The sequence below is a fragment of the Jaculus jaculus genome, chromosome 3 (assembly GCF_020740685.1).
Source record: "Jaculus jaculus isolate mJacJac1 chromosome 3, mJacJac1.mat.Y.cur, whole genome shotgun sequence".
In the NCBI taxonomy this organism is placed as follows: domain Eukaryota; kingdom Metazoa; phylum Chordata; class Mammalia; order Rodentia; family Dipodidae; genus Jaculus; species Jaculus jaculus.
The window spans coordinates 171,461,446-171,477,289 of record NC_059104.1 but is presented as its reverse complement, the minus strand read 5'-3'; the positions used below and the strand labels follow the sequence as shown (position 1 = coordinate 171,477,289).

Genomic DNA, 15,844 nt, shown 5'->3' with positions numbered 1-15,844 from the left:
TGGGACCCTCCTTTAAGCCAGGGCTGAAACCCCCCCCCCACACACACACACACACACACCTGGGCACTTAAAGTGCCCTTTCACATAACTTTAAAAAGTCATCAAGGCCAGGCGTGGTGGCGCACGCCTTTAATCCCAGCACTTGGGAGGCAGAGGAAGGAGGATCACCATGAGTTTGAGGCCACCCTGAGATTACATAGGGAGTTCCAGGTCAGCCTGAGCTAGAGTGAGACCCTACCTTGAAAACCCAAACCAAAAAAAAAGTCATCAAAATAGAAGAGGAACTCAGAAAAAAGCAGCTCAGTGGAAGGGGGAGGAGAGGGGGCAAAAAAAAGTATCAGGAGAGAATTATGATCAAATTACATTGTGCTTTCATATGAAAATTGTCAATAAGCAGGTTTTTGTTTGTTTGTTTTGTTGGCTGGTTGGTTGGTTGGTTGGTTGGTTGGTTTTTCAAGGCAGGGTCTCACTCTAGCTCAGGCTGACCTGGAATTCACTATGTAGTCTTAGGGAGGCCTCGAACTCATGGCGATCCTCCTACCTCTGCCTTCCACTCTGCCTCCCAGTACTGGGATTAAAGGCATGGGCCACTACACCTGGGTCAATAAGCAGTTTTTTTGTTTGTGGGGTTTTTTTTTAAGCGAAAGTTTATTTATTTTTATTATCATTAGCTATGTACAGTGGGTCTGCAGCCATGTTGGTACCATCGCTAGCCTCCTCCCTGTCCTTCCCCCTCCGCAGGGACCTTCCCCGTTGGGGAATGTGGGTCGTGCATTGTGGGGTTCGCCTTCAGTTATGGGTAAGAGACAACGTCTGTGTGCATTTATGTCCCAACATGCGGCTCTTAACAATCCGCAAATTTCCCTGAGCCATGATGGGCTTAATGTCGCAGGGAACTCCATTGTTTCTGTAGAATTAATATATGCTAACAACAACAACAAAAAAAAAAAGAGTGTAAATGTGTCCCAGGATTCTAAAGGATTAAAGAAACCCATTCCTAAAGAAGAAAGCATGTAGTGTCACCGAGGGAGGGGGCGGGGGGGTGCTGGGGGAAGGCGGTGAAGGTCAGAATTCAAAAGCATCGACTGCTCCGCTTTGCAGGTTATATGTTATTAAATGGGGTTACGAGACTTGGCAGGAAGGCTGCGCTAAGGACCGCCTAAGATTGAACTGTCCCGCGCCTCGGCCTCCCAGAAGCCCAGAGTCTGGCGACAGTGCAGACTCCTCCCGCCGCTCCTCCCGCCGCTCCTCCCGCCGCTCCTCCCCGGCGCGCTGCGGAAAGGAAATTGAAAGTGAAATCAATCAGGAGCCCGCCGCCCGCGCTCAGGACCGGCCGGGGTGAGTGACGCGCTGCCCCCTCCCGGGGTCGGAGCCCCTGCCCCGCGGCCAGCCGTGAGCCCTGGGCCCGCCTGGTTCTCCGCTCAGAGCCCAGAGGGGAAGCTGGGCTCTGAATGGCACGTCCCAGGCCCCCCGGGGAGGGGCGCGAGCCCCCTGGTTGCTGGCTGTGGTCCCCGAGCTGGGACTAGGGAGCTCGAGAAAGTGTGAGAAGCGGGCCCAGGACCTAGGCCAGAGGGTAGCTCGGGGCGGGGTGGGGGGAGGAGGGGGTGCGCGGGGAGACTCCTCACCCTGGAAAGGCCCCTGCTGGAAGTGAGGGTTATTTGGGATGCTCAACTCCCGAACTGAGCTGGATTCAAGGTGCTCTGTGCCCTGCAGGAAGTTGAGAAGGGTGCTAAATTTGGAAAAGAGCTCAGCACCACCCCCACCCCAGGCAGTGAGTGAGCTCGAGGCCACCCTGAGACTACATAGTGAATTCCAGGTCAGCCTGGGCTAGAGCGAGACCCTGCCTTGACAAACAAAAAAGTTTTGAGCTCAAGGAGTGTTCACAACAGGTGTATCTGAATGAACACATGTGTATGTGTACATGTGTGTAGTTGTAGGCACATGTGTGTGTCTATATATGTACATACATGTGTACATATGGTTTTGCATATCAGAACACATCGAGATAAATATATTCATGTAAATATTATATAAGCAGACCCATGCTCTATATACATATGCATGTCCCTTAAGGACAGGGTTCCAGTGTGAGAAGTGTGCTCTCCGGTGATAGTGATACCATAGCTGTACAGAATTCATGAAGTGTGCTTATACAAACCTTGATGAGCTAGCTAAGTACATTCCTAGGGTGTTTCCTGTAGCCTGTTGTTTGGTCATTTATCATTGACCAAAACACTGTGTGTGGTCCATAACTGCATAAACTCATATTATAAAGATTAAGGAAGGGCTGAGAGACGGCTTAGCGGTTAAGGCACTTGCCTGCAAAGCCAAAGGACCCAGGTTGAATTCCCCGGGACCCACGCTAGCCAGATGCACAAGGAGGCGCTGGCGTCTGGAGTTTGTTTGCAATGGCTGGATGCCCTGGCACGCCCATTCCCTCCCTCTCCCTCTCCCCCCTTCCTTTCTCTGACTCAAATAAATAAATAATTAAAAAAAAAAAAGATTAAGGAAGAGTAATGCCTAACATGGAGCACCTCACTGAAATATGGAAGGTGCGTGGCAAATGGTTTCTATTATTATACTTAAATTCTCTGTGATATGAAGGCACCATGAGACCAGAGAGAGTGGATAGGAAAAGCCTAGACCCTGTGGACTGAGGCAGGGGTGGGTGTGATGAAAGTGAAATCATTAGCAGCATCCTCTCGGAGCTTCCCGCCTGTTTTCTGTGCCTCCGTAGACAGTTTCCCTTTGCGCCTGACTTTATCAATGGGCCAGACTGAAGGGGAGACTGCAGACTCCGTTACTTGGGTTCATGCTCTTGCCCTTCTCTGGATTTTTCCCTTCCGTGTCATTCTCTCCGTGTCTCCTTTATGTTATTTGAGGGGGCGTGTGTTTTGCTCTTGTTCTCGTACAGACTTCCTGTTCTTGTTTCCCCACCAAGCCTCCTCAACATCCCCACAGTGCTGCTTCACCAGAGCACCCCCCCACCCCCAGCTATGTCCTCAGAAACGTCCCTGGAAAAGTTATGGCAGGAAGTCACTTGCTCTATCTGCCTGGATCCCATGGTGGAGCCCATGAGCATCGAATGTGGCCATAGCTTTTGCAAGGAATGCATCTCTGAGGTGGGGGAAAGTGGACACAGTGTGTGTCCTGAATGCCGGCAATGCTTTCTACTGAGGAACCTCAGGCCCAATCGTCACATAGCCAACATGGTGGAAAACCTCAAACAAACAAGCCAAGACTCCAAGAAGGGCACACGGGAGAACCAGTGTGTGGTGCATGGAGTGAAACTTCACCTGTTCTGTGAGGAAGACGCGCAGCCCCTTTGCTGGGTGTGTGCCCAGTCTGGGAAACACCGTGACCACACCATGGTCCCTGTGGAGGAGGCAGCTCAGGCATACCAGGTGAGGCATTAATGCCAACACACAAACAGGTATAAAGAAGAGGGGCCCCATGAGTACTTTGCTCCCCGGAGTGGGTCACTCCTGGAATTGGGGATTTGAGCAGAGTGAGCACTTCCTCCCCTGTGTGCAGGAAGCTCATGGGTTCAACACAACCTTCTTATTTCTCAGGAACATAGGCTATGCCATGCATGGATCATGTTTTCTCATGACCTTTTGGTTAGTTAGAAACTAGGAGTGTTGTGCTGGGCGTGGTGGCTCACGCCTTTAATCCCAGCACTTGGAAGGCAGAGGTAGGAGGATCGTCATGAGTTCCAGGCCACCCTGAGATTACATGGTGAATTCCAGGTCAGCCTGGACTAGAATGAGACCCTACCTCGAGAAACCAAAAGAAAAGCAAAGAAAGAAAGAAATTCGGAGTGTTGAGAGTGGTAGAGTGAGACCCAACCTTAAAAAAGAGAGGGAGAGATAAATTAATAGTGTTGGACTGGAGAGATGGCTTAGCAGTTTAGGTGCCTGCCTGCAAAGCCTAAAGACCCAGGTTCAATACCCCAGTACCCATGTAAGCCAGACGCACAAGGTGGTGCATGCATCTGAGTTAGTTTGCAATAGCTAGAGGCCTTGACATTCCCATTCATATTCTCTCTCTCTCTCTCTCTCTCTCTCTCTCTCTCTCTCCCTGTCTCTCTCTTTCTCTCTCTCTCTCTGTCTCTCTCTTTCTCTCCCTCTCTCTCTCTGAAATAAATAACATTTTAAAATGTTAATGTAAACTGGGTGCGGTGGCGCATGCCTTTAATCCCAGCACTCAGGAGGCAGAGGTAGGAGGATTGCCATGAGTTCAAGGCCACCCTGAGATGACAGAGTTAATTCCAGGTCAGCCTGGACCACAGTGAGACCCTACCTCGAAAAAAAAAAAAAAAAGTTAATGTAACCTAAAAAACAAAAAAAAGAAAGAAAGAAATTAGGGCTGGAGAGCCAGGTGTGGTGACGCACACTTTTAATCCTAGCACTCAGGAGGCAGATGTAGGCAGAATACCAAGAGTTTGAGGCCACCCTGAGACTACATAGTAAATTTCAGGTCAGCCTGAGCTATATAGTGAGACCCTACATCAGAAAACCAAAAAAAAAAAAAGAAGGAAAGAAAGAAATTAGAGCTGGAGAGATGGTTTAGTGGTTAAGGCACTTGTCTGCAAAGCCTAAGGACCCATGTTCAATTCTCCAGGGCCCACATAAGTCAGATGCACAAGGTGGTCCATGCATCTGGAGTTTGTTTGCAGTGGCTAGAGGCCTACAGGCGCCTATTCTCTCTCTTTCTCTCCCTCTGTCTCAAATAAATAAAAATAAATTTTAAAAAATAGAAAGTAGTAGTGTCCCCAACTTGCTCTTTTGTAAGATATATTGGGCTTTTTCCAAATCTTCCCATCACAGAATCCCCTCCCCCAATCTGACTGTGGTCTCCCTTTCCCACTCTTGGGCTTCTTCTGAGAGCCAGTGTGATCTTCCTCCAACTCATGCCACCATCTGTACCCCTCCACCACCTCCACGTCTTGATCTGACCGGGGTAACCTGCTATCCTTCTCTTCAGGAAAAGCTCCAAATGGCATTGGAGAGGCTGAGAAAAGAGCAGGAGTTGGCTGAGAGGCTGGAAGTGGATCTTAGAAAGAAGAGAGCAGACTGGAAGGCAAGTGCGAGAGGGACGGGTCGAGGGTCTTGAACTCAAGGCGCATGGCTGTGCCTGTCTGGGGAGTGGTGGAACTATATTATGTACCCCACTCTCCAGGAAGCACCCACTCTGTAGGTAGAGAGGAATTGAACAACCACGGTAGCTCCAGGATCAGGCACAAAGATCAAGAAGCACTGGAGAAGATATGGAGAGAGTCAAGCTGGTCCTTAATCTCCAGCCAGCCTGAGTCCAGTCTCAGAGGACAGCACAATGAGCACACAAGTGTCTGTGCTGAGATCCCTCGGTGCAGCTTCCAGACCTGTTGGGAAATTGCAGAGGCTGGAAGGGACCATCAGTATCTAAGGAGGGAAACCCATTCTGGTCAGGTGGCTGCTTGATGGTGACCAGGTCACTAGTCCCATGTCTAATGGAGAACCAAAGCCTGTTCCACGCTTCCAGGTGAGGGAAGTGGGGAGGGGTCCAGGATTGGAGAGGAACCAAAGGTGCCTCCAGCCAGTAGACTCCAGAGGTCATCCTGTGTCATCACCCCAAGATGAAATGCAAAGAATGTCCCAAGGCCACCCTTTCCCCAGGCCTTGGGATTGTTATTGTGAACCTTTCATTTCACTGAGAGTAGGAACAGGGCCTCATTCAGGTGGTGACTCACCCAGACGGTGCCTGGGTTTTGGAAGAGAAGTTGAGACAGGTATCTGCTGGTGCTGCAGGTTGGTAGAATAATGTTGGCTGCTAAGCCAGCTGCAGTGTGCCCCTTCAAGGCTATGCCACTGGTAGTATGGGAAACCTCACACACTTATCCACCTACCTGTCCAGCAAAATAGTGTGCGTGTGTGTGTGTGTGTGTGTGTGTGTGTACACACGCGCACTTTTATTCCCCAGACATAACCAAAGTGGTGTCAGGGAATAGAAACACTTCCAACTCTAAAGCTCAGAAGTTTTGATGGTTAAATCTCTTTCCCTTGACACCAAAGAGGACTGTTGAGGCCCAGAAGTTGAGGATTCATGCTGAGTTTGTGCAGCAGAGCAGTCTCCTGGCTGAAGAGGAACGGAGACAGCTGCAGAAGCTGGAGGAGGATGAGCGGGAGCACCTGCGAATCCTGGGGGAGAAGGAGGCGGAGCTGAGCCAGCAGAGTCAGGCCCTGCAGGAGCTGATCTCAGAGCTGGAGCGGAGGAGCCGGAGCTCAGCGCTCGAGCTGCTGCAGGTAAGACTCGCACACAGCCCCCGAGACTAACAGAAAAGGCCAGAGCTCACTCACTCGCTCCCCCGCTCGCTCTCTCTCTTTCTCTCTCTCTCTCTCAGAGCCACTTTAGAGCACATGGATTCTTAGTCCTTGGAATATTCAGAAAGAAACTGAAATTTAGACCCAGGGGTGTTGAAGCCACCTTGAGACCCAGGGACAGGACAGCAAGTTCAGACTCCGAGAGGCAATAATTCCACAGAGCAGTGAACCTCCCAGGCACGCTCCCACTGTAACGCACCCCAGGAGGGAAAGTTCCTTAATCTTTCTGAACCTCAGGCTTCTCGTGTTGCAGGGATGTTATAGAGCGTCACACATCGCTGATGGTTTTTGTGAGGCTGGAGGGGGAAATCCACTATAGCTTACACAAATGGCCATGAGACTTTTAAAAGCTACAATTTATAAGCCAAACTGAAAGTTAAAGGCGATAGTTCTATCCCCGCTGCCGTATGAGCATAGGGAGACGCCTTCTTCTTTTCCTGTACCCATTTGTGAAACGAGAGAGGGCTGGAATAATGAGAACTCACCTAGCACTAGTGAAACATGCATTATCTTCACCCTTCCTGCTACTTCCGTGGACTGCCTACAGGATTTTAGTGTGTTCTGGTGCTTTAAATTGTCTCTCTCAGAAAAGGTTTAGCTTAAAAATAAATTTTTCCAAAAAAAATAAACAAATGTTTTTCCAAAGCATAGTTGCAAAGAGATCATGTATGGATACTTTTTGCTGTTTTATCTAATGTGTTCTATAAAAATAATGACTGCAGATATCTTTTTTAATTTTTATTTATTTATTTATTTGAGAAAGTGAGAGAGAAAGAGGAAGAGAGAGAGAGAGGATGGGCATGCCAGGGCCTCCAGTCACGGCAAATGAACTCCAGACTCATTTGCCACCTTGTGTTTCTGGCTTACATGGGTCCTGGGGAATTGAACAAAGATCCTTTAGCTTTGTAGGCAAATGCCTTAACTGCTAGGCCATCTCTCCAGCCCTGAATGCAAGTTTCTAAGCAGCACACGTGACTTGCTAGGCTTCATGTGGGTGATACTGTTACCCCATTTCACAAATAAGAAAACTAAAGATGGGGGGCTGGAGAGAGAGCTTAGCAGTTAAGGCACTTGTCTGCAAAGCCAAAGGACCCAGGTTCGATTCCCAGGACCCACATAAGCCAGATGCACAATGGAGTGCATGCATCTGGAGTTTGTTTGCAGTGGTTGAAGGCCCTGGTGTGCCCCATTCTCTCTCTCTCTCTCTCTCAAAATAAATAAATAAATAAAATATTTTTTAAAAAAAGAAAACTGAAGATGAGAGACAAGAATAGATTTAGTAAATGACTAGGTGACTTAAAGTTCACCCAAGTAGTAAAAAGTAAAATTAAGATTAAAAATAGGGGGGAAGGGAGGTAATTAACATGGGATTTTTTTGTTTGTTTGTTTGTTTGAGAGCAACAGACAGAGAGAAAGAGGCAGATAGAGAGAGAGAATGGGCACACCAGGGCCTCCAGCCACTGCAAAGGAACTCCAGATGTGTGTGCCCTCTTGTGCATCTGGCTAATGTGGGTCCTGGGGAACCGAGCCTCAAACTGGGGTCCTTAGGCTACACAGGCAAGCGCTTAACCGCTAAGCCATCTCTCCAGCCCAACATGGGATTTTTTTTATAATCATGGAAAATGCTAATAAAATTTTTTTTTTAAAGATTAAAAATAAGTACATGACTTTTAAAAGGAAAAAGTATAGATGTGTATTCTTCTTAAGGTCATCTTGCATCCACCCATGATGTGTTGGCCTCACCATGGGCTGTGGACTAGACGGCCTCTGAAGTCCCTTCTGCTCTAAGATTCCGTGGTTCTTTGTTCACACCTCTTCGCTGTCCCTCAGTCAGATATTTCTTTCTGGTTTGTGGCGGTGGGGTGGGGTGGGGGGAGACACTGCTCATACTGTTTGGACTAGCAGACCCTTCTGCCTGACATTGCCATGGGCTTCTGACTGGCGCCCAGGGATCTGCCAGTTCCGCATAGTGGCCCCTGGGAAGTAGTCTTCTCCCTTGAACTTGACTTCAGACACAGGAAGAGACTGACCTCAGCACAGGACAGGAGTTCAGCCAACTGACCTTCCTCCCCAAAAACTCAAGCCCACAAGTGAGAGAGAACCTTTCCAGACATCCTACGTAGCCATTCTCTCCCTGTGACTACCTGTTGGTCTCAGCCAGGTCTGGTCATTTACCCACTAATACTCTTTTCCTGGGACCCCCCCCCCCCACTCCAAGTATACCTAGCCTTTCTAATTTGTTTTCTGGATCTGTTTGTAAACCTCTTGTCCTTCCCTAGCTTCAGGTTATACCCATGCTGAGTTTCTGGTTATTCTAGAAGCAGCCACACATCCCTATCTGCTACAAGATAGCCAGAGTCATATTTTGAGCCTGAGGCCCAGCACAGCAGAGCTCCAGTGACCACACAGTGACATCACGTCACCCACAGGACTGAAGCCTGGGTGGTGAACCAGAAACTCCAGAACTTACTCCCTATCTCTTTTCTCCTCAGGAGGTGAGAGTTGTCCTGGAAAGGTAAGAAGGGTTTTTCTCTGTTACACAATGGGCGGGTGGCAGGGGACTGGGAAGACAGCTCAGCAGTTAAAGGCACTTGCTTGCAAACACTAGTGGACAGGGTTCGATTCCCAAGCAAGCCACCCACATAAACCACATGCAAATAGTAAATAGTGGTGCAAGTGCCTGGGGTTTATTTTGGGTATACATACGTACATTGCATACATGCATGCATCCATACATAAAAATATTCCTAAAGGAGGAGCGTGGCAGGAACCATTTATGGCTAGGAAAAGGGTGGTTTAATCAGACATATATACATACATAGATAGAAATAAATTTCTAAAGGAGGAGGGTGGCGGGAAGCATATATGCCTAGGAAAAGGGTGGTTGAGTCAGGTGTACATACACTGGGGCCTCCCCCATGCTTTCCTATCCTCAGAAGACGTGGTCCCCTGTAAAATGTTCTCTGGTCCTAGAGGACCAATGGGCAGGCCAGTTGGTGAGTTGCCCAAAGTAATCAGACTATACCATCATCACACATTAACTACCATCAGAAAGCTGTGAGGCTCTAAGTCTGTTCATAGTCTGTTTACATGGGAAGACATTCAGAATGAGCCCTGAGTAAAACCTACCGTGCAGGCAAGACTCCTTGAGGCTCCTGACAGAAGAGGCTCAGCCGACATCGCTTGCCTTGCCTGTAAAATGAACCAGAATGCACTTCTGCGGTGACCTCCGGCTTACAGAGGAGATGCGAGTGTCCCAGTGCTGCAGAGATTCCCAGAACTAGCGACTCCTGGAGAGAAACTAAATCAGATAGATAGATGGTCAGAGACAGTCAGACGGGCAGACATTGACCTTTCACTTAGACACATGAGTGCATGCGGCGTTTGTGAATGTGTGTTGAAATTAAATTATCACAGTCCTGCGAAAAGAGATCATCACAGTCTGGGAGGTGGGACACGGTGTACCAAGCTCTCTTTCCCCAGGAGCGAGTCCTGGAGTGTGAATACTCCAGATGTTGCCCCACCAGAGGTGAGAACTGTGTACCACGTGCCTGGGCGGAAGAAGATGCTGAGAACGTGCGGAGGTGAGGCCACCTCTAGGTGTGGTGACGCTGGAGCAGAAGAGGGGAGCAAGAGCACAGAGGGGCTGCTGGGGCCAGAGTCAGACGGTGGTTGCACGGAGGAGAGGTGGCCGGCGGGATTAGGTGGGACAGGGACAGAGGTAGGGAAGGTTCCCAGAACATCAGAGCAAGGGCCAGCATTGCTGGAGGTCATCCCTCACATGTGAGGTTCAAGTTCACCCCGCCACCCTCAAGTACACATGAGTCTCCTCACTATAGTAGGCACAAGGTCACCCGCCCCACATAGGCCTGATCGCCGTCCTCTTTCTGCAGTTCACGTCACTCTGGATCGAGACACGGCCAACCCCTGGCTCATCGTCTCAGAGGACCGGAGACAAGTGAGGCTTGGAGACGCCCGCCAGGACATGCCTGAAAACGACAAGAGATTTGACAATTACCCAATGGTGCTGGGCGCCCAGAGCTTCACCTCTGGCAAGTGTTACTGGGAGGTGGATGTGACAGGAAAGGAGGCCTGGGACCTGGGGGTCTGTAGAAACTCTGTGCGGAGGAAGGGGCAAGTTTTCCTTAGCCCTGAGAATGGCTTCTGGGTAATTTGGCTGTGGCAGAAAGACAAATACGAGGCTGGCACCTGCCCCCAGACCCCCCTCCACCTGCAGGTGCCTCCACGTCAAGTTGGGATTTTCCTGGACTATGAGGCGGGCACTGTCTCCTTCTATAACGTCACTGACCGTGGCTCCCTCATCTACGTGTTCTCCGAGTGTGCCTTCGCTGGACCTCTGCGGCCCTTCTTCGGTACTGGTTTCAATGATGACGGGGGAAATTCTGCACCTCTAACCCTCTGTCCACTAAAGGTGTGATCAGGAGCCACTGACTACGGAAGCTCTCTCTGGACACCATTACCTGCTCTGTGTTGGTGTTTCTCAGCTGTTCACCTCTCCTGTTCATGACCTCAAAACCATCCCCTCTCTGCAGAGGAGTCAGGATCCCAGAAAGCGGACTTTAGGAGGGAAGCGACTGAAAGTCAGTGTCAACTGACTTTGCCATATTCATTCCTGCCCTCCATTCCTTAAGGGTTCCCTCCTGTGAAGCCGATCCTTCACATCTGACCAAACTCACCCAACTCAGCCAAAATCAAGTTTCTCCCCCTTGATGTGTCCTGTTTAGTTGTATCTTATCCCTTGGCTGTTCCTTTGGCCAGACCTCTGTTATGGTATCTTATGTACCTTGAAAAAAGGCTTCCTAAAGAAGTCTGTCCCACTCAGTTCTGTTCATGGAACACAAAACACTTGACATTTCTAAACAGGCTTTATGTTAATGTCTAACATTGTACATATTTTGTTTTATTTTGTTTTTTGTTGTTGTTGCTGCTGTCCCCTGCTCCCAACCTAGAATGCCCTATCTACAGCTAAGGACTGTAGTCAAGAATATCCTCTAGGAACTGGAGAACTAGCTCAGTCAGTCAAATGCTTGCCTTGCAAGCATAAGGACCATAGTTGGTTTCCCAACAGCCCAAGTGAAAATGCTTGTTAGACGTGCACTTATCACCTCGGCACTGGGAGAAAGCGGTAGGAGAACCCCTGGGACTCACTGGTCAGCCAGTCTACCCTAGTTGGCAAGCTGTGGTCTGATGAGAGATCCTAGCTCCAAAATGTGTTCCTGAGAATGATACCAGAGGCTGTCCTCTGGGCTCCACATATACATGTGTATGCATGCACATATGTGCACACACACACACGGGAAAGAAATGAATACCTTCTTAGGAGCCAGGCGTGGTGGCGCACACCTTTAATCCCAGCACTCGGGAGGCAGAGGTAGGAGGATCTCCATGAGTTAAAGGCCACCCTGAGACTACATAGTGAATTCCAGGTCAGCCTGGGCTAAAGTGAGACCCTACCTCAAAAAGCCAAAAAAAGAAAAAAGAATACCTTCTTAGATGACAGACCAGAGCTGGGCCAGGGCAGGGGGAGTGGCTCCAAGGGAAGGGGAAGCTGAATGTGACAGGGAAGGCTGACTCATTGTCAGTCACCAGCGCTAACTAAGATGCACAGCATGGTGGCCTGGATCGGCGAACCTCACCAAGGTGGATCCTGTTGCTCAGAAGCACCTATTGTCAATTTATGAAAATTCTGTTCCCTGGCCCCATTGCTTATAGAAAGTGAAATTTGTGGGCTGGAGAGATGGCTTAGCGGTTAAGCGCTTGCCTGTGAAGCCTAAGGACCCCAGTTCGAGGCTCGATTCTCCAGGACCCACGTTAGCCAGATGCACAAGGGGGCGCACGCGTCTGGAGTTCGTTTGCAGTGGCTGGAGGCCCTGGTGTGCCCAATGTCTCTCTATCTGCCTCTTTTTCTCTGTCTGTCTCTCTCAAATCATTTTTTTTTTAAAAGTGATATTTGTAAGTAAGCTAGAACACAAACGCTTCCAGAACATAAAAAATACTATAAGCAGGTTTTAAGAGGATGGGTGTTGGCAAAATAATTCCCATGGATACAAGTTAGTAAAAGGAACACTCCAGGGCAACTTTTGATCCATTCTGTGGTTCAGGAAGGTTTTTTGTTGTTGTTGTTTTTGGTTTTTCAAGGTAAGGTTTCACTGTAGCCCAGGCTGACCTGGAATTCACTGTGTAGTAGCAGGGTGGCCTTGAACCCACGGCGATCCTCCTACCTCTGCCTCCCAAGTACTGGGATAAAGCATGCACAATCACGCTCAGCAAGGTCTTTCTGGAGGCAAACTATGACAGTGAAGATGACAGCCAGGCCTCTGCTCCCACAGGACTGGGGTCACAAGCATGCACGTCCATTCACATCTTCTAACATGGGTGCTTACATGGAATCGGGCTCAGAGGCCCTCATGCTTGTACTAAAAAGAGACATTACCTCAAAAAAAAGTCTCTGAAAGAACAATTACCCAAGGTCAAACACATCTTCAACATCATCAGTGAAATCAGAATTCAGCTCTTTTTTAACTGAAAACTTTAATATATGAACATATTTCAATTGGTCATATTCCCATTGGGTTATACTCTTATGTCCCCTCTTCCCTACCCCCCAAAGTTCATGCTTCCTAAACAGTAGCTTTTTCAAGTTCACATCACAATCTGACCTTCAAAGTCATGACATGCCACTTTGCTTACGGTATGTGGGATTCTTAATTCCTAAGTCTTCACAAAGCAGTCACAAAAACAAGGGGAAGCCCCGTATTGGTAAATATGCCACCTAGGCAGTCAACCTCAGTCAGCACAGTTTCCCCTGTGGAGACAAGGTGCTGAGAACTCGCTCCCGGATCTGCCTGGTCTTAATCCCATAGATGATGGGGTTCAGCATGGGAGGGGCCAACATGCACACATTGGCCAACAAAATGTGGGTATGAAGAGGAACGTGGTGCCCAAACCTCTGGGTAATTATGGTGAAAATTCCAGGCAAGTAAAACATGGAAATGACCCCAAGGTGAGATCCACATGTACCCAGAGCCTTTTGCCGGGCTCCCCTGGAGGGGAGACGGAAGACGGCGTGAAGGATGAGGGCGTAGGAGACTAAGATGAGTAAGGCGTCGGCCACCACAGTACACAGCAGGACAGACAGGCCGTACCAAACATTGACACGAATGTCAGCACAAGCGAACTTGGCAACGGCCATGTGCTCACAGTAGGTGTGTGGCAGCAGGTTGCTGTGGCAGAAGGGCAGTCGCTTCACCAGGAACACATCGGGGAGGATCACACAGAAGCTTCTCAGGGCCACAGCCAAGCCGATCCTGACGATGACCTCACAGCGAAGCACCGAGCTGTAGTGCAGTGGGTCACAGATGGCCACGTAGCGGTCAAACGCCATGGCCAACAGAATCCCGGATTCGGCGATGAAGGTAGCATGGATGAAGAAGATTTGAGTGACACAGCCATCCAGGGAGATTGCCCCAGCATGAAACCAGAATATGGCCAGGGCCTTGGGCACCGTGGTGGTGGACAGGATAAGGTCAGCCACAGCCAGCATGCAGAGGAAGAGGTACATGGGTTCATGGAGGCTGTGTTCTGTGATGATTACCAAGATGAGGATGCTATTCCCAAGGAGGGCGACCAGGTAGGAAATAAAGAAGGGGAGAGAGATCCACGGGTGTTGGTCTTCCAGGCCAGGGATGCCCATCAGAATAAAGAGGGAATGGCTGGTGCCAGTGTAGTTGAGGGTCGCCATGCCCAGGGCAGGTCACTTGTGCGTTGGTATATAGGCTATGGCAGTAGCTTTGCTAGTCCCAGAAAGCTGAAGGAAGTTGGAGGAAGGAGAAAACAAGTTGTTTGTCATTGGACAGAGCAACAGAAACTGTCCTGGTCAGGAATTGTGATCAACAACATGACTAGGTCTTCTGACCATTTTACTCATACCTATGTAATTATAAGAAACTACTGCTCTAAAAGGAAGGGTAAGACTCCTTACAACTTGCTCCTCCAGACACAAAATGGCCTGGATGTCCATGACCTCACAATGCCTGACACTACTTACACAAAACCATCATAATAGGAGGAAAAGATGATGACATCAAAATAAAAGAGAAACTGATTGAGAAGGGAAAGGGGTATGATGGAGAGTGGAGTTGCAAAGGGAAGAGGGGAGGGAATTACCATGAATTATTGCCTATAATTAAGGAAGTTGTCAATAAAAAAAATTAATTAAGCCAGGCATGGTGATGCATGCCTTTAATTCCAGCACTTAGGAGGCAGAGGTAGGAGGATTGCCATGAGTTCAAGGCGATTGACTACATTGTGAATTCCAGGTCAGCCTGAGCTAGAGTGAGACTCTACCTCGAAAAAAATCTAACTAAATAAAGAAGTAAATAATTTTTTAAAAAATAAGTTGCTTCTCTGTTCCTGGATTCTCTTTCTTTCATCACCGGAACACCTGAACCTGTGTTTTGCAAGTTGTAATCCCTAAGATCCCAAAGTGTTTTTAGAGTTTCTGAGTTTGAATTGATAGACATCAGTGAGAGGATTGTGCTGTTAAGCTTCCATTTTAGGTAGCTTTCTCAGAGTACTGTGTAAGATGGACAGGGAATAGGAAGAGGTTGGATTTAAAAATTAAATAGCAAGGCATGGTGGTGCACGCCTTCGATCCCAGCACTCAGGAGGTAGAGGTAAGAGGAGTGCTGTGTGTTTGAGGCCAGCCTAGGGCTACACAGTGAGTTCCAAGTCAGCCTGAGCTAACCACCCTACTTTGAGTCATCTTCCTATTTTACTGATAGTGGAATGGAGGAACAGTGCATTCTTGAGCTGCAGTGAAAGGCTCACTGTGCTTTGAGTTAAGACCATGTTTGGGGCTGGGGAGATGGCTCAGTGGCTAAAAGCACTTTCTTGCAAAACCTACTGGCCTAGGTTCAATTCCCCAGGCCCATGCGAAGCCAAACATAAAAAGTGGTACACAACTTGCATTCCTTTGTAGCCTTTTTTTGTGTGTGTGTGGGGGGGTGTTGTTTGTTTTTTGTTTGTTTGTTTGTTCATTTGTTTTGCCTGATGTTTGTTTGCAACGACAAGAGAAGCTGGGGCACATGTGTTTGCACACACATGCAAATAAATGAAAGAAAAATTAAAACAAAAAGAAGACTGTGTTTTTCCACAAGGAAATAATTTCTCCCAAGAAGGAAAACTGTTTGGGGTGGGGGGTAAAAACTCTGTGTATAAAACACAGATACAGTTAATAAATATACGGCAAAACTGTACTACTAAAATGTCATAGGGGAGATTAAGAAAAAAATTCCTGGAATGGCTCCATACGTAGGTCATGATGTTAAAAAAAAAAAATGAGAAAGGATGAACTAGTCCAAGAAAAGAGCACACTTTGGGGCTGGAGAGGTGGCTCAGCAGTTAAAGGTGCTTGCTTTGCAAAGCCTGCCAGCCTGAGTTTGATCACCAGTAACTATGTA

General features: G+C 48.5%; 2 protein-coding genes across 4 annotated transcripts; one reads left to right on the top strand and one right to left on the bottom strand.

Annotated features, from left to right (window-relative positions):
* Positions 1-1,239: 1,239 nt before the first annotated feature.
* Trim21 (tripartite motif containing 21) lies at positions 1,240-11,265 on the top strand. 3 transcript variants are annotated; one of them, XM_045145302.1, is made up of 7 exons: positions 1,240-1,338; positions 2,915-3,404; positions 4,987-5,082; positions 6,054-6,284; positions 8,855-8,877; positions 9,846-9,946; positions 10,256-11,265. In XM_045145302.1, the coding sequence occupies exons 2-7, from the start codon at positions 2,997-2,999 to the stop codon at positions 10,798-10,800; spliced, it is 1,404 nt and encodes a 467-aa protein (XP_045001237.1). In that variant the 5' UTR covers positions 1,240-1,338; positions 2,915-2,996; the 3' UTR covers positions 10,801-11,265. The 3 variants fall into 3 exon arrangements, with proteins under 3 accessions (XP_045001237.1, XP_045001238.1, XP_004650813.3); XM_045145303.1 differs by having other exon boundaries at positions 1,281-1,338; positions 2,942-3,404; XM_004650756.3 differs by lacking the exon at positions 1,240-1,338 and having other exon boundaries at positions 2,615-3,404.
* A 1,908-nt stretch (positions 11,266-13,173) lies between these two features.
* Positions 13,174-14,124, bottom strand: LOC101602657 (olfactory receptor 52B4-like). Its single transcript, XM_004650975.2, has one exon. It carries the CDS (start codon positions 14,122-14,124, stop codon positions 13,174-13,176), a length of 951 nt encoding a protein of 316 aa, XP_004651032.2.
* Positions 14,125-15,844: the final 1,720 nt, after the last annotated feature.